At 35.3% G+C, this 18,122-nt stretch overlaps 4 protein-coding genes and 1 pseudogene across 5 annotated transcripts in view; 2 read left to right on the forward strand and 3 right to left on the reverse strand.

The window, feature by feature from the left end:
- Window positions 1,567-4,342, reverse strand: LOC104778253 (annotated as a pseudogene).
- Window positions 6,213-7,703, forward strand: LOC104778254. The gene is made up of 2 exons (XM_010502652.2): window positions 6,213-7,173; window positions 7,272-7,703. The coding sequence occupies exons 1-2, from the start codon at window positions 6,454-6,456 to the stop codon at window positions 7,560-7,562; spliced, it is 1,011 nt and encodes a 336-aa protein (XP_010500954.1). The 5' UTR covers window positions 6,213-6,453; the 3' UTR covers window positions 7,563-7,703.
- LOC104778255 (probable E3 ubiquitin-protein ligase HIP1) lies at window positions 11,535-14,221 on the forward strand. Its single transcript, XM_010502653.1, has 5 exons — window positions 11,535-12,736; window positions 12,814-13,199; window positions 13,296-13,400; window positions 13,557-13,724; window positions 13,821-14,221. Exons 1-5 carry the CDS (start codon window positions 12,004-12,006, stop codon window positions 13,965-13,967), a joined length of 1,539 nt encoding a protein of 512 aa, XP_010500955.1. The 5' UTR covers window positions 11,535-12,003; the 3' UTR covers window positions 13,968-14,221.
- LOC104778256 lies at window positions 14,364-17,211 on the reverse strand. 2 transcript variants are annotated; one of them, XM_010502655.2, is made up of 8 exons: window positions 16,738-17,211; window positions 16,571-16,661; window positions 16,375-16,457; window positions 15,714-16,147; window positions 15,466-15,629; window positions 15,268-15,353; window positions 15,035-15,165; window positions 14,364-14,939 (listed from the first exon to the last, which is right to left on the reverse strand). In XM_010502655.2, the coding sequence occupies exons 2-8, from the start codon at window positions 16,610-16,612 to the stop codon at window positions 14,452-14,454; spliced, it is 1,428 nt and encodes a 475-aa protein (XP_010500957.1). In that variant the 5' UTR covers window positions 16,613-16,661; window positions 16,738-17,211; the 3' UTR covers window positions 14,364-14,451. The 2 variants fall into 2 exon arrangements, with proteins under 2 accessions (XP_010500957.1, XP_010500956.1); XM_010502654.2 differs by having other exon boundaries at window positions 16,554-16,661.
- The window catches only part of LOC104779341, a 2,425-nt gene continuing 1,851 nt past the window's right edge, over window positions 17,549-18,122 (reverse strand). The window contains exon 3 of the mRNA XM_010503695.1: window positions 17,549-18,024. Within this exon, the coding sequence (XP_010501997.1) occupies window positions 17,549-18,024 (476 nt within the window). The remainder of the gene's footprint in view (window positions 18,025-18,122) is intronic.

Raw genomic sequence — 18,122 nt, forward strand, 5'->3', positions numbered from 1 at the left:
TTGTAATGTTGTATTTTCAAACTATAATGATATCTCTAAAATATTTTATAACATGTCATACAAATAATTAAATTTTAAAGTTTTAATTTTTAAATATGCACCATTTACAATTTGATAATTAGACATATTAAAATATGAGAATTAATATTATTATTATTCATAAATTTGAATTTATGTATGTCATGTGTATAAGTCAATTTGTTTATAGTATTTGTAATTTATTGTCAATAATGCTTTATAAATATTACAAGTTCAATTCCTAAACCATAAAATTTATAACATCCGAAAGTTTAATCTTATTTTGCTATAATTGTTCCAATTCATAATTTAAAAAAAATAAACAATTAAAAATATATCTATAAATTAATATCACTATAAATTAATAAAATGTCTTGGTCCCAACATTATTAATTTATAGAGGTTTTACTGTATTGCCACTTCTTATAATTTGGTACGATATCTTATTATATAATATAAAGCTTGATGTCAAAATTATTCATTAATAAGATCGTGACATGTGTCAGTTGTATCATTCAGATATTGACATATGTCAATTATATATTTATTAAAAATTTAAAAAATAAAAATGTAAAAATTCAAAACCTACCCTAAAAAAAGTTTTATATAAAAGTAAAATAGAGAAAAGAAAACCTAATTTTAATTTGAAATCTTTTAAAGAAAAAAAAAATCTTTGTAAAACAAATCTATTAGCAGTTTTAAAAATATTAAAAAGCAATTACAAGAAAATTATAAAATTTAAACAGCTTTAAATTTTAAAAAGATCATTATAAGGAAATTATATATATATATATCATAAAATTCGAAATTATAATATAATTTATATATTTTAATTTTAAGTTGGTAATTTTACAAGAAAAATGATTACATTTTATATAAGATAAAAAATGAATGTGAAAATATACAATTAATTACTGTTTCTAAAAAAATGTAAATATTCACCTTTATATAAAAAAAAGATGGTTGAAGTAAAAAAATATAAAAAAATATCGTCTCATATTTTTTCATCAATCAAATAATTTATTCAAAAATACTGTTATTGTAATATATAAGATAGGAGTACGTAATATTAACATATGCGTTTTTGTAACTATAAAAATGTTAAAGGTGAAGTGACCTTAGTGCAGTGGGAAGAGGTAAGTCCATTTCTAGAAGGCACCATCACACCAGGGATCGAGTACCGCTTCCTACGAATATAAGGAATTTGGCTAATGGACCGACCAATTATGGCCCAATGGTTGACAAAAAAAAAATGTTAAAGTGAAGAGACATACAATAACTTATTTTAACAGTAAAATATATTTATGTGTACAAATACACTTTTAGTGGTAATGTATATAGTAGATTTGTAAATGGATATACATTAGTATATTATAGCAAAAAAAAAATAACTATTTTCTATAACTTAAAGTTTTTCTCTTTACTTTTACACATTGTTTTTACTTATGAAAAGAACTAAATATATATTCTTTGTTAAATTTAATTTTATTTTAATAACTTTGAACTTATCTACAACTATTTTTTTTAACTAAAAGTGTATCTATTTACTCTTTTTTTTCTCAACCAAATAATAAATTAAAAGGAAATTCCTCGGTTAGTTGTCCAAACTGGAGGGAAGGGGTTTACAAAAGAAACTTCAGAGATAAGAGAACACGAAGCACGGGCAAGACAATCTGCATTTGTATTTGACACACGCGGGATCAGAGAGATATAGAATAGTGGAAAGGACTCCGGCGAGTTAAACTCATCAAGCAGGTTGGAGAAGGACGGTCAATCTTCAGGGACTGCACAATAGTGACATTATTCTTTGGACTTTCACTCTTAAAAGAAACAACATAGGTGGTACAGTACTTGTTTACGTTCCCTAGACACTTTATCCAAAAGATTCAATAGGTGAAGTAGCCTGATCCTTCGGAGGCGGCCAAGTCTGAGGACGTCCTTGCAAGGGAAGGCATTGTATGATCTGAGCTGGCCCTTGTCATGGGAGGTATATCTCTGACACGGGTTTTCTTGATAAAACGAACCGGTAGTCCTCCTCCTACGCGATGCATCTTCTTAAACCAATGACTGATTGTCTCAACTCCTAGATAGGAAAAGAGTACCGTCAGTGATCCACCAGCAATGGAGACAATAGCCGGAAACAACCATCGTGATCCTGGAAAATGAGGTATGGTCACCCAAGATGCCGCAACATAAGCCGTTGCCATGAACCCTACAGAAACCCACATCATCCTGTGCGTGGCCACTAGTAATTTCTTCAAGGGTTTCCTCTGGTAAGGTATGATGCTAACGAGAAGAATAACAATGCTCAACGACATGAACAGTGCCATGTTGTTACATATTGCAAAGACTTTAAACGCTGCCGTATTGCCTACAGTTGACTTCCCTTTCCATGGCCCATCTTGGTAGACGCCTCCCGGAGGGTTTATCCCACCGGCATAAGAAACCGAAGCAATCAGGACCGCCACTATATATGGCAATCGTGTTTCTTGCATTTTGTAATGCTTCTATATGCATCTCATGTTCCAAGCTCTTACGACCCCTTTTATTCTCATGTCTCTTGCTTTTCTTTTTTTATCTGCTATCTCTGATGTGCTTATTCCGATTAGCTCAAGCAACCGTATAACCTCCCTTTCATGAGAGCGTCTATGAGTATTATCTACTGGATAATTAGAGTGGCCTCTGTAATCTTGATTGTTCTCAGCCTTCTTAGAGTACTCCAGTTCTTCTGAAGTCTTGGTGTCGTCACACCTCAGGCAGCTTGATATAAACTCAAAGTCTTTGGCTTCTAGAGGTACAAGGTCAGAAGCTCGATAACCCATTTTGTTCCTATCTCTGATATTAATTAGCTGCTCACCAAAACTCCTATCTCTGATATTTAAAGTCTTATTACCAACAATGTAACTTATAAGCTGCAGTTTATTCAATAGGAATATGTGAGAAGAAACACCACAAACACAAAACAAATAAATTGACAATAAGTGAGCCAAATGATTCAATATGTCACTTGTATATTAGAATATTAAGTATCATCTTATAGTCAAGGTTGGATTCCTAACATAAAGTATATCTGGCTAGTCAAAAAAATTTCTAACTAAAGTCAAAATTTGGGAATACAGAGGAGAGAGAGCTACTCACCGGAGCACAAGCAGCCACGGAAGCAGCAACATGTAACACAGTGTTGTCATGTTGATCTTTTTTCTTCATAAGAACTCGGCTGCTAATGCCCAAACTCTCAGCCATGAAAACAAAGGCATCTATAGTTTTGTTTCGTGCAGCTAGATGAAAGACTGTCTCTTTTGACGGCGTGAGAACTTCGAAACACAATGGAGCCTTTCGCACAAACTCCTCCAGGATTAGTACCGAGCCTCTTCGGACTGCCAGATGCAGAGGTGATAAACCTTCGGTGTTAAGAGCTTCTTCTAGACTATGATCGAGCCCTAGCAATATACTTGTCAGTTCAAGGTCCCCTTTGTCACACGCATGATGCAGTAGCGTTGATGGAGCGCCGCCTTCAACCACCTAAGCTCTTTTCCTAGCTAGCTCTGGAAATCTCTCCAGTATAAACCCAACAATACCTGACAGTGATCCCAACACAATTGTGAGCCGGTGAGTTCATACAAGATTATGTACGAAAACATGTTGAGAGCGCTGTATATATATACTATAAACTTACAAATAGCTCCACTTGATATGGCGAAATTGAGTTCATCGAGGTCGACTGAATACGTCTTTTCCACGATGAGTTTACCAGCCACCATGAAAATGCTAAGGCAAGCTAAGTGTAGAGGTGTTTGGTTTTTGTTGTTGCGTGCAGAACACAGTTCCAGTCTAGTGTCTAACATCTGCGTAACTATGTTTGCGTCTCTAAGAAGAGCAGCAAGATGCAAAGGTGTGTCTCCGTGTGCGTTGCGGGAACAGAGGAGGGACGGTCGGAGCTCAATAATCTTGGAGACGAGTTCTCGGTGACCAAGCTTCGCAGCCATGTGCAGAACCGTGTTGTTTGTGTTTTGCTCCTCGCTTCTCTCCTCCAGCGACGATTCTCTCTCTTCGACCAAACCAAGAAAAGCTGGAAGGTCATTTTGAAGGATCGCATGGAAGATCGGCTGCATCTTTGGTCAAGAAAACTAGAGCAAAAAAGTAAGAAAAACGATCTTAACGAAGTGGTGTGTTAGACCACAAGAGTTCTTAGCATCTTGGCATTTTGGCTTCTTGGTCTTTCTTTTTAATTTTCAGTGTCCATTATACACACTGGTAGCTGTTGGGTAATATATATATCATATGAAGTGTGTGGTGTGCTGTCTTTTTTGTTTATATAAAGTGAGTGTAATGTAGTGTTACTTGGCCAGAAGACTATATTTGACCATATAGTCATCTTCTTACAAACAAAACGCGTTTATAATTGAAAAAAAAAAGGCAGAGGGCTCGAGGCTGGTCTGGTCAATGCCACTGGTTCCTCTCTCTTTCTTTCACGTACTACTTTTTCCACAAGAAAATAATTAAATTTTAACAACTAGGTGTTGGGATGGGGTAACGGTGAATTAGGCCGCTCTGAACTGAAGGAAAAATAATTTTTTAGTCGATCTTCTAGTTCGATTTTTATTTAGTTGGGACGAATTTGTTGCCTTGGAGAAATGTACGCTTAAAAGTTAAAAGTGCAAATATGGCTTTAAACACTTAAAAAGTCAAGACAGTTTTTAAAACCAGCCCATTTACCAAAATGTAAAAATAACTAATACTAGTTGTAGATAAACTTGTCTATCTGCAACTTAAAAACATGAATCTCTTTTTTTATTGCTTAGGACCTTAGGTTTCAAATCAAATTTTAAGCGACTTGTAGTATAAATGATGAAAAAATAAAATTTGCTCACCATTTTTACTTCCCGAGTAATAACGAAATGTCGCCGATTATTAGGCCCAATAGCGCATTTTACTAAATCAAAAGTTTGAATACCTTTATTTGCCGTGACTTGAAATCGAAGAACACGTTTAGTATAAACAAAAAAATACTAGTATACAAGGACACAAGTGAACAAAGGTTTCACATAACTAGAAAGCAGAAACACTTTAATTGCTGAAAATTTCAGAGAGCAAATCATATCCAAAGCATTTGATCTAGTGGGAGGAGAAAAGCCCAACTGTTCTTTTTATAATTTTCTATTTGGGAAGATTTTAGTGTCAATGTGACATTTACAGAAATCTTAAATCATTATTTGCGGCTTAAGTTTGTAGTATCTTGTTATATTATACGTACAAGTAGGATTATTGTGAAACATTCTTCATTTACGAAGGAAGATATCAAATAAATGCTTTGATTTAGCAGCACGCGAAAGATTAATTAGGCGCTATAAGTATAAACTACATTAAGCCTTTTTCAAAAAAAAAAAGTATAAACTACAAGAAAGAAAGTAAAAATTGACCAAATATTTGAGTATCTTAAAATTCGTCACTTTCTAATCATATCCACGTGATTACAAACAAAAATAAAACAATCAACAATCAAATCCATCATATATATTCATTTATTCAACTCATATTAAAATAGTATTATACTATCGTTCGTTCTTATCACTAATTGAACCACTTGTCAACAATACAAAAACATTGCGGCTTTTTGACGGAGATCTAGAGACTAGAGAACTCGTGATTATTGTTTTTTTTTCCAACTGATTATGATACTTTAAATAATCAAATTCTTTGTATTTTTTTCTCCAAATACATGTTTCAAAATCTTTTTATTATGACACACTACGTAATACGGTTATTACTAATGTATATAAACAGAGAAATCACATGTCTTTGTGGACTATCTGACAGTGATTAATTATTATGCCGTCCCTTAAGCAATCATAACTTTGTTGAAACTTTTTTCTTTCTTATAGTTTAGTTGTTGCCAAAATTATGTATTTTATTATCCACTTTAGATACCTCTTTAATCACGTAACTTTTTTTTGTTTTGGCTAAAGAAATATTCACATGACTTTCACTATACCTATACTCTATTTATTTAGTTGACTTTATTGTTGTGTAAGTTGTAACTATTTTATCCTGTAATAATTAAGTTCCAATTTCAGCATTATTTTTACTTGGAAAATCCTGAAAATATTCTATTCAAAAACCAATATATTCACTCTACACAGATATAATAAATAAATAAAAACTATAAGAAAAATAATAATTGAAGAAAGGCTGCCCATGTGGGCACTTCCAAATAAAACTCCAGAATGAATCGATGCTTCAAATACATTGGATGTTCACTATAAACAACACAGATATGAACAAAACAAATACACCCACAAAGGAAAACCAGAAGACTCAATCTTTGTTATAAAACACAACTTCTCTCTTTTTAGAGTCTCTCTGTCTCTTGTCCTCTTCTTTTTAACTTTTTTTTTGTTTAAAAAAATCTTTTGTAATCACTTGTCTGAAAAGGACATGGATCGTGTAAGTTCAAGTGATTTACTTATTGATGATCTTCTTGAAGATTACTGGTTCTTTGAGAACTTATTTACAAGGAGATCAAGAGGCTTGAGGTATTGTCACTCAGATCCTTACCCTTCTTCTTCTGCTGAAACAATGGGAGATTCAGATTCGGAGAAGGTTCTAGAAGCATCTATAATCAGGGTACCTTCTTTAGGTAGTAGAGAAGGCGGATCTCAGATGAAACTGAGGAGGCAGTTCTCTGAAAATATTAGGGTTCAAGAACCGAGGCAAGCTGGCTCTTCCTTGGAGAATAAGGAACCCGTGGTTCTTCCCAAATCTGGATCTCGTTCGGCTCCGGGGAAGATTCAAGAAGCTTCCACAAAACGTGGGTTAATCCGAGCTCCTTCTTTGCCGCCTCAGATAGAAAAAAGAGAGGTGGACCGCGAGGCAAAGAAGATGATTAGTAAGCTGACAAGGCAGTTCTCCGAGAAGATTAGGGTTCTAGAACCGACGACGTCTGGTGAGCGTTTCTTGCAGAAGAAGGAAACTATGGTACGTGACAAAGGGATTAGTGAAAGGAACAAAACAAGAAGTAGTGTCAAGATTTGTTTGCAAAGAACTCAAACGATGCCAAATAACATGAGAAGAGAAGAAGATAATGAGGAGGATGACGACTCAAGAATGGGATTCTTGATCCGTGAAGCCCTCGCTAGCTCACATAATGTTCCAAAGGTAATGAAATGAATCATTCTCTATGTCAGAGAAATTAGTAATGGTTATTGAGAACTTAGTTTGATCAAAAACATATTTAAGTTTGAATCTTGGTGCAGGCTTCAAGCAATCAAAGGCAGAGACCACCAAGAAGCTTGAGATCAGAAGACACTGTTATGGTCAAACAAGGGAGCTCAATCCCCAAAACGCTGCGTAAAACATTAAGCAGCGTAGAGACAACCAAAGAGATTCAGAGGCTGAAAGATTATGAAGACCAACTGGTCGAGCCACGTGTCGCAAGCGGGCTGGCTACACCGCCTAGGGTTCCGAAAGATTCAAGAAAAGAAATGAAAGATCAGATCAAGTTCTGGGCTCGAGCTGTAGCTACTAATGTCCGACAAGAGTGCTAGATTTGTTTTACACTAATTAACTGTGTTTCTTTTGTAACACTATCCCGTACAGATGATTCTTATCTTGAACTCTTTTGTGTTTTTTATTTTTCATGTCTTCTGATCCCTCCTGAAATAATGAGATTCCTCTGTTTATGTGATGATGATGTTCTTCTTTCTTTTTTTTGGGCAAGAAAAAAACTCATCATTATGATGAAGAAAATTAAGGAGATGAGAGAAAAACAACAGGGAAAAAACATTATAATAATCGATAATTTAGTGATAACTTTATATATATATTTATTCTTTCAAAAGAAAGAACATAATAATTTGTGATTTGATTGCGATTTTTGAAGACTTCCAATCTTCCATAGAAGCATTTCGAAAAAAATAATCATTTGTATTTTTAGTATTACACGTAAAATACGTTGAATCATGTGTTTGGTGGGTTAAATATAAAAATGTAATGACTTGGAACTAACGAGATTGAACCGGTTCTTGATTGCAGAGATCTCTCTCGTAAGACCAAAACAACAATACTATATGCATTTTATTCAACTCCCATATTATAATAATGTAATAAGAAATTATATGTTAGGTTTTTATTTTTATTTTTTATTATTTTTGGTGAATCTTAACCGTTTGCATGAACAAAAACCAGTTTGGATGAAACGAAGTCTCATAACATTTACTTTAATTTGTTTCTTTGTCAACAAAATTTATATCATGAGTTCATAACATAGGACCGTTAATTACGGGTAATAGTTAGGACGTGTAGATGTAGTTTAGCTAACTTCCAATAAGAACTTTGATGACATTTACAATTAATATTTTTGCTACCAAATTACCATACAGAGGAAAAAAAAAAGAGAAACACGTTTAACTAACAGACAAATCTAATCAGATTTTTTTTTACACTGTAACAGATGACAAGAAACAGTGCCTTTAGGTCAAATCTCAAGTAGAAATATTGGAGAGATTATTATGACTTTTTGATAGCATCCAAACAAAATAACTGAAAAAGTATATTATAAACTTTTAACAAACAAGTAGCCAATTGAACGAACCAAAACAAGTAGCTACTTTTCTGAATATTACAATTTTTATACACAATAATTTCTTATTCTTATTCACGTCCATATTTTGAATAGTCTTTTACCGAATGCAGTTAAAGATAAGATAACACTCGTACATAGTTTTCGAATCAAAATCATTTTATACATTTATTATCAGTCTCGAATATATCCTTATTATCAGTCTTGAATATATCCTTCTTCAAAATCATTTTATACGTGACAACTATTTTTATGTTTGCACTTGCACAAATGTGACAACTTCTTTTTTCAGTACTTTTTTTTTTTTGTGTGTGTTGGGCCTATTGGCCATTCACTATTTTGTTGTTTAAGCTCAAGCAAGTCTGATTCAATAAAACAGAATTGGTTACTCTTACTAGCTCATTCAAATTTTTATTTTATTTTTTTTAAGCACAATCCTAATTTTTTTATATGAACTCTGTACACAAGAGAGTGGTACATTTGAGTTTGGAGAGCTTATTTGGACTACACCTAAAGAAGTGGGACGGCAGCAAAATCTGAAACCCTAACTTCAAGGAACCAATAAATATCTCAAATTCTCCGAGCGCAAATATCAAAATCTATATATAGTGGAACAATGTCATGCTTATACAAATTCAAAAGGAAAAAAACAAAAAATGTCATGCTTATACAATAACAAAACGATCTAACTTTGTTGCTAAATGAATCTTTAATTCAGTACTACATATATGTGTATCGCATACAGTTTTGTATATAATATATCTGATTGGTCGTACAAATTAACCCTTTAAATTATAAGTAATAATGTTATTCATCCACATCCTAATAGATAGGAATAGGAAATAGAAAACAGTTAGACGTGTCACGTGCAGTGGTATATGAAATATTGGTACAAAATATTATCGATGTGATAATTCACAGATCACTTTCGTTCTAATTGATCATTGCATTGTGATCGTTATATATCGTTTTTGTTTTTCCATTTCGTTATTTGATGCATGTGGCTAATACAGTCGATAATTAAAGAAATAGCAAAAAAAAAGAGGGAATAAAAGAGCATATTCTCTTCGTGGGTTTAAGACAGTAGAAAGAATCTGATCCAAACTCTACAGTTGGAAGCAATGTTATAACCCCAAAAATTATATTTATGGTTTTTGTTATAAATTGGTGATTAACAATTTTTAAGCTACACTTGATTTTCTCAACATATACGTAACGTGTATGGCTAGTGTAATTTTTTACGGCTTACTTCGCGTATTATACCATATCAAAACTTTTTTACTAGTATTAGATTATTATACAAACAAGTGACGATGAATTCGAGATATATTGTTGGCATATCAATCAAATACACTAAGAACGATGTCATAGATTTAAGTGTATGTCGAATTCATTCTACTAGTATATGTTTGACAAAAAAAAAGTCAAACGTATATCTTAGCTGACGTAGTTTTTGGTTACAAACTTTCAAATGTAATTTAATTTGAAATAAGATCAATAAAAACCATCATTTTAAAATGACGTGTTTGGATTTTGGATATGCAATTTTAATGAATCTAAAAGTAGTATATATATGATGAAAAACATAAACCAATCAATTCATTGGGAATTATAAGTTTATAAACATATGACATAATCAAAAAAAGTTTTGGGGAGTAACAAAACAAAAAAATTTAAGGCCTGTTCCACCAACAAGGAGAATACACATCATTAAATTAGATAACTATACAACGCATTAGAGATGGGATGTGGTGTGTATGTACATACATTTTAGATAGTTCACAAAGTTGTGTAGCCCATAAATTCTAAATTAATATTGAGCATAATTAGGTGTCAAGCTGGTTCAACAAAGAAAGCACATGGGGACACTTCCCCCAAAGCTTGTCTTAACAAAAATGAAAAAATCCAAACAATTAATAACTTTGCTCAAAATCTATCTAATGCATATAAACACATTCAGAAACTTTCACTTATACACTTCACCAAAGAAAAAAATAACAAAAGCATCTCAATGTGGATCATTTAATGAATAACAAAAATACATTTTAGTATATTTTTTTTTAGAAAAAAAAATCTACATTGATTTAAAACTTTGATATCTTAGCTAATAAATCATTCTTAATTAATGGTTGGCATGCTTCATCAATCAGCTATAATAAAAACACCCAAACCATAAGAAATGATATCAAAAGTGTGTACTAATTAAAGTCAGTCAATTAATGAATTTTATACATAATTACGACGTCGTTTATGTCTATAATTAGGACACCATTTTACCCTTTTTATTTTTAAAAAAAATATATATATATACGAAGCAAAAAAAAAAGATAAACCAATGAAAAAAATAGGAAATGAAAAAAAAAAGATAAATGCGAAAATAAATTATAAAAAAAGCAATTTTCATCGTTCCGTCACAGTGAGAGAAGAAATTAGAATCAAGAAACCGACGGCTCTTCTCTTCTCTTCTCTCTCCCTCACCTCCTCTTTCTTCTCTTCTCTTTCTTTTCTTTGGTTCTCTCTCTCTCTCTCTCTCTCCCTCCCTGATTAAACCTCTAAAGTCAGGTAATCATAACGTTAATCGGATTCTCTTAACTTCTTTTTTTTTAATAAATATATTTCCCAGTTTCTCTTTTGGTCCTGGGAAATTTTTTTTTATTTGGTGAGTTTTTGATAATTGTGTTATATCATCAAGTTTATCTCAAGAAATTGCATTGTTCTTGGTCAGTTTTGTTTTTATGAATTTGTAATCTCTTTTGATCATTCGTTGATTTTGGTTTTATCTTTTTGCAGGGAGTTTCTTTTTTTTTTGTTGGTTTCGGATTCTCAGGAAAATTTAGCAACTCTTTGTGTCTTTTGCTGCTGTTTGCTCAGCCCCCATTGAAAGCTTTTGTCTTTCTCTCTCTCTCTCTCTCACAATCTTAATGTTCTCAAGGTTTGAACTTTGTTCTTTGTTTCTGCTTAATTTTTGCTCCTGATTCTAGTTAGGCATGGGTTTGGCTAGTTTCCTGTTTTTGTTTTTGTAAGAAAGTTATGATCTTTTTTTTTTGCATTGTTATTGTTTTGTGAATTTGGTTTTTGGTTTCTGCAGCTAAAGTTTTAGTCTTTTTGTTTTGATTTTGGTGGAAAAAATGATAATTGAGAATGTTACCCTATTCCCATGAGTTTGAGAATGCACTAATGCAATCCTCCGAGAATACGGTTTCTGAGGCTGAATCAAAGGAGATTCATGTGTTTTGTATGCTTTGGTTTCCTTACTTATTTCCCAAACTCAGCAGTTTACATGTGCATATGACAATGTGATGGCTTAGTTTTTTTTTTAGTATCAGCTTGAGATGTGAAAATGTTGCATTGGTGGGAATCAAGATGTTTGATTTCTTACTCAGTCGTATGCTTTGTTGTGTCACCATATGGTTGTTGATGTTTCTATGAATACAAAACCCTATCAGAGGGCTTCTGCAGCAAGCGAAATGGGACAAAGAAATAGGACTGTTGATTTAGAAATGGAGCAGCAGCAATCTCAAGCTTCTCTCCAACCAGAACCTTGCATCCTTTTAGGCAGCTTTCCCCAACAACCGGATATTAGTATCCCTGCCATGGTTGCAAATGTTCCTAATTTAGAACCTCATTCTCTTCAAGACCCAGCTTATGACAACTCAGCAATGTTCTACGGGCTTCCTCAGTACCAGCATCATCCTCATCAGCGTGCTCCAACGAATTTATATGTTCCCTATGTGGCATTTCAGGCCCCTCCAGGTCAGTTACCATCTTCAAGCAATCACGGTGTAGTTGGAGTAAGTCCTGATCATGAATACGAAAGAAATGCTCATTTTATGGATCACACAAGAGGGACATATAAACGAAAGAACGCTGAAGGAATACCCGGACAACCTCCATATTTAAGTACCTTAGCAGCTCCATTCAACACACCAGAGACAATAGCACCTTTTGGAGGCGCTAGGAACAGACCAGGAGCTGTTACAGTGAACCCTGTTCCTCCTCCTCATGCTCCAAATAACTTCATTCCAGGAAACTATGCAGGTCATCATCCTTTTCCACCTCCTGGCTCAATCTGGTATGATCAGCACCATGGTAGATCTGATGGCTCACCTTCGTTTTGGCCTCACACACCTTACATGCACGGTACCTATTAACACACAAACTCTTTTTAAAGTTTTGAAATTCGTAATCTTATTTACTATCTTTGATTGCCCTTTCAGGTAGTAACATTGTCGCTGGTTCCATAGAGTCTAGTAGCAGAAACCCTACAGCATTTATGTATCCTTCACAGTTAAACCCGAGGGACCACTATTATAGTCATCACCCGGCACCTCCTCCTGTACAAGGCGTGAGAGGCCAGAACGCCACATTATATCCTCACATGGCTTCTCCAGCTTCATACAGAGTTCCTCCTGGGGGTTTTGCTCCTCAGAACACAATGAATAGCGGTCCCCCGGGCTCAGAGATGGGTTCGAGTCATGTGGGTCCGGTTCAACCAACCGGGTTTCGGATATACCAGCATCATCAACGAGATGATTCTGTACCTGTAGCAACTCTTAGACAGCACCGTGGAGGAGTTCCTCGGCTTAGAGTGATGCCTGATGATGTATGTAACTTTCTTGCCTTAATTTGTCTGTCCCATATCTTTCCATTTCCGTCTTGCTCAAGGTTCTGTATCTTTGGTTCTCCACAATGTGTGTAGGAAGTTGCGCTTTTGGAGTTTGGTGACTTCCTTGGTGGTTCTGGAAATAATCACATTGATCATCATCGAGATATGCGATTGGACATCGAGGAAATGTCTTACGAGGTGATCCCATCATCACTCTTTACCTATGTAGTTATCAGAGATTGGAGCTAAAAGTTACAGTCTTTTATCTTGGGTTTAGTCTGAGCTTGAGAATCCACAATGCAATTTTCTTTGATCATTTTGTTGATCTGACTTGAAAATCTGGGGTTTGAACAGGACCTGCTTGCGTTGAGTGAGCGAATTGGAACCGTAAACACTGGTTTGCCAGAGGAAGATGTTAAGAATCATTTGAAAACAAGAATATGTTCTGGAATCAACCTTGAAATAGAGTCGTCGTCTCCAAGAACTAAGGATTCAGAAACTGAACCGTGCACAATATGTCAGGTAAAAAATAGCCAACTTACTCTCAAAACTTTTTAATGGCTGCACAAGGCTTGAATTTAGAGCGCTAAAGATTCCTCTCAATATATTTCTTTACAGGAAAGCTTCAAGAACGAAGAAAAGATTGCGACTTTGGATTGTGGGCACGAGTATCATGCGGAATGCTTGGAGAAATGGCTGATTGTGAAGAACGTCTGCCCAATCTGTAAATCAGAGGCACTGGTTATGGAGAAGAGAAAGGTATAGGAAGAAGAATGGTTATCATCTAATCTTATTGGGTTTATATAAATATATTTATATATAGAAGGAGACTTTTAAAGAAGAGAAGAAAACAGAGTTTGGGTTTGTTTTCAGCTCCAAAAGAATTTTCTGTAAATTTGTACTTTTTTTTTTCTTTCTTTTGTGCACATAAAATATGTGTGAATGGTCAAAAACTGTCATCTTTTAATTGGTTTCTTGGCTACGTGATAATGAAAAGTGTACAGGCTAATTTGTTTATTTTAGGTTCTTTTTCTTATAACAGTTAGTTACTTCTCTTGTTTTCTTGTCATTTGCTTGCTTAGGCTTTAATGATCTTTATCTTGATTAGTCATTTGCATATCATTTTACAAATTTACAGTCAAAACTCAAAAGTGTTAGTAGTTACTCAAAATCGATATACATCTTCTATCATGTAAAACTAAAAATAATGGGTTCACACACTCAAAATTGTTTGGCAAAAAAAATAACACTATTCAAAATTGTAAATCTTGTTCCAGTTCCTTCTGTGTTCTCGCAAGAAGTTGAAAAACTCTCTGTTGTTGCTACTCTTCAACAGTTCGTAAACTTTTGTTACATAACCAAAGTCTCGTCCGTAGATGTGACTTGCACATGCCGCTTTGTAACTCATCATCTCCCAGTCTCCTATTAACATACCGTTTTTAATTTCTGTCTCGAGCATTTCAGGGGAGAAATGGCGGTTCAGCCACCACTTAGCCCGAAGAGCCCATAATGTACTGGTGAACATTTTTGGTGTCGGGTTGTATCGAACAGAATATGTTTGTTGGTTCCGTTTATCTCCAGATCTGTCGTCAAGGCATACAGACATTCTGTCTTCATCAAGATTTTCAACGAAGTGACTGAAGCAAGAGGCCAACTCCTTCCAGATTTCAGGCTCAGGAAAAGAAGCTTCTACATGCAATGCTATCATCTCGATTAGCGACTGTCTACTATACTCATCTGCAGGTAATTAAAAACAGATGGTATTATTAACAACTTAGGCAGGATTCAAGGTCTTAAGGCTAAAAGGTGTCTGATGGATTGATATTAAGTACCTTCCATGCACATTCCAATAAGCTTCTTAAGGGTAGTTACACAACTAGGATCAATCTTTAAGATATCTTCATAGGATTTTGCAAGAATGTCGCTGTTACGATGAAATTTCTCCATCATTAGGGCCTTAATCCTACAGTTGAACAAAAGAACCAAAACCCACTTCAGAAAATCCTTTGATACCAGATTCTAAATTCCTAAGGCGGGCGAGAGAATGAAAAATATATCTTGGTACCTGAAAGGTTTTATGTCATGTACCTTCCTGCACATCTCCTCGACCATTTTCATTGCTTCATCTACATGACCTCCAAATAACAGAAGCTAGAAAAGGAAAAAACAAACATGTAATTAGTGCGAGACATTCCAGCTTTTAAGGGATGAACATGAGGACATTATGAGACACATAAGCAAAAATAATTAAATCAGTTTTTACATGTACAAGTGGATGTAATGCAGCCAAAGATACATGAGGCGGGGACTGAAGAGTATGCCGCATATATTTGACAGCATCCTTATAATAAGCATCATTGACAATCTTTATGTAGCAATCAGGATCTTCTGGCGGTTTTAAGGGAAGCAACCACGGATCCATGTCGCCTAACATTGAAAAAAAAAACCATAGATTCAACAGACGTGGTTATAGATTATAGCGTAATGCAAAAAGAAATTCTCAGTACTAACCAAGAATATTAATAACGGTGGGATCAAATTCAGCTCCATCTCGCAAAGAGCCTTCGTTTTCTTCAGAGGCTGCATAGAGTTGTGGTGAAGTGGTAACATGCGGAGTACTCTTTAATTTTACCTTCGTATCCATTTTTGTTCCTGAGTCACTGATGGACAAATGGGAATCTTTTTTACAATACATGACGGAAGTCTCTGAATCGTTTCTAGCAGAAACCTCTGACGCCGTAGAGCAAACCGACTCATCCCTACCTGAACCCTCAACCAGACTATCATGAGATCTTGATCCCGACATATTGGATACACTTTCGTTGTCATCTGCCTCTTCAGGCTGTAAATCCTTCAAGAATTTACTACACCACATCTTGTAGAATGTGATTCCTATAAAAAGATTGGCCCGTGGAAGCATTCCGAAATCACGGTTCTGCATCAAACTACCAAAAGATAAAACAGAGTTCAATATTAACCCAAGCAGAAACGTAGCAGACCACCTCAGGAAGGTGGAACTATTCCATTGGTGGATAAAGATTGTATCATTGTAAACATAAAGACTATCAACATACACAATTACAAGATAACATGTGCACTGAAACTATCAAATGCAAACTACAGAAACCTCAACATCCTATTAAAAACTAGTTCAAGAAGATATCAATCGTACCTGATTGCAGCACTATTGGCATCAGTGTTCATATCATGCTCAATAAAATGACAAATTTGCTCGTACCAAACCAAGAGTCTCTCCTGTTCAAATGACCAAGTAACTCAATGTTATCCTCGAGCCTTAGACTAATATGTCCACACAATCAAGTAAACGAATTACAAATCTAAAAAAGGAACCTCTTTATGTTGTTTACCAATCTGCCCAATCCAAGTATCATATATTCTTCCAATCTCATCGGCTTTGTTTTTCTTAGTTTCCGAGTGATTCACAATTTGTATATGAGCCTGCCAAAAACAAAAGAAGAAACAATAAAGAACCATTTCATCATATAAAGGCAAAAACCTTGGAACTCAAAAAGACCTCGTATTTGAGACGGTTCATCTTCGGACAAGGATCTTTAATTGTGCCTTTCATCAGAACAGAAAGCACACGACTTGCATCACTCCAGTTTCTCCTACGAAGTAACTCACGAAGGATCCCTGGTAATCTATTGAGATACTCGCTTCTGCTTGCCTTTGGTCCAAGACTCAGAAGATAAGATGGTTTTGCCCTACAGAGATGAACTCTCTTGAACTTTTGTTTATCTGAGACGATAGAGTCAACAATATCTGAGCTACGCACACGACGACGCTTAGTAGCTTTAATGTCTTCAAACTTATCAGATTTCTCTTCGGTTTCTACCAATACCATTATCCCCAAAATCTTCTTCGTGTGAATCAAATCAACAACCAGAAGCTATTAGGGTTTTGGAAGAATTAGAGAATCCAAAACCCTAATACCATAGCATACCACCACCCTGGGAGCAGAAAGAGAGAGGGAGAGGAGAAGCCCTGGGATTATTAACCGAACCGACCCGAACCAAGATTTTGAGTGTTCGGTTCGGGTTCGGTTATAAGGGATAAACCGACCGGCAGCAATTAGAATTGGCAATCGGTTTTCGGTTCGGTTCACCCGAACAGATAAGTTAACCGAAAATATTCACCCGACGTCAGTGGCTTCTTCTTCCTCTTCTGATTCCGATGCTAATTATCCAGTTGATGGGGAATTGACGGCCCGTGAATTTCAATTGAACTAATAGTTCGAGGAACTTACAAAAGCTGGATACAGAGGTTACTTCTTGCCAAAAAAAAACTAAAAACAAGGAAGAAACCAAAAGAGAGATATAATACTTCTAAACGAACTTTAACCATATCCGCATAGCGGTCCTAAAACACTTCCTATTCTTCTTCGCCAGGATAGCATCCCTAATCTGCCTGTCAAGACCTTTGAATAAGATAGTAGTCTCAGTGGACATGTTGAGGTGGTGTCTAGTGTTACGTTCCCACCATAAAGCGTTGACAACGGCTTGAGCCACTAGCCTGCGTAGGGGACGTGTGGATGTTTTATCCTTCATGTCCAACCAGCTGATGAATGCTTCCCAAGTGTGAAAGGAGAATGACCGGTATCCAAGTCTTCTAGTTACTTCCGACCAGAGTTCCTCGCTGACCTCACAGTGGAGGAATAGGTGATCACGGGTTTCCTGGTACCGACCACANAAGAGTGTTGCAGCAAGCAATGGGACGGAACTCCCCCATCCGTTGAGCGTTTGGGGTTTTTGGTATGAGCGTGATGATTGTTTCATTCCACTGCTTGAGCATCTTCCCTGACCTGAAAAATTCAGTGACAGCCTCGATCACTGAGCTTCCAACTGTTTCCCATTGCGCAGTGAAGAACTCGACACAATAGCCGTCTGGTCCTGGGGCCTT

This window comes from Camelina sativa, chromosome 3 (genome assembly GCF_000633955.1).
Source record: "Camelina sativa cultivar DH55 chromosome 3, Cs, whole genome shotgun sequence".
In the NCBI taxonomy this organism is placed as follows: Eukaryota; Viridiplantae; Streptophyta; class Magnoliopsida; order Brassicales; family Brassicaceae; genus Camelina; species Camelina sativa.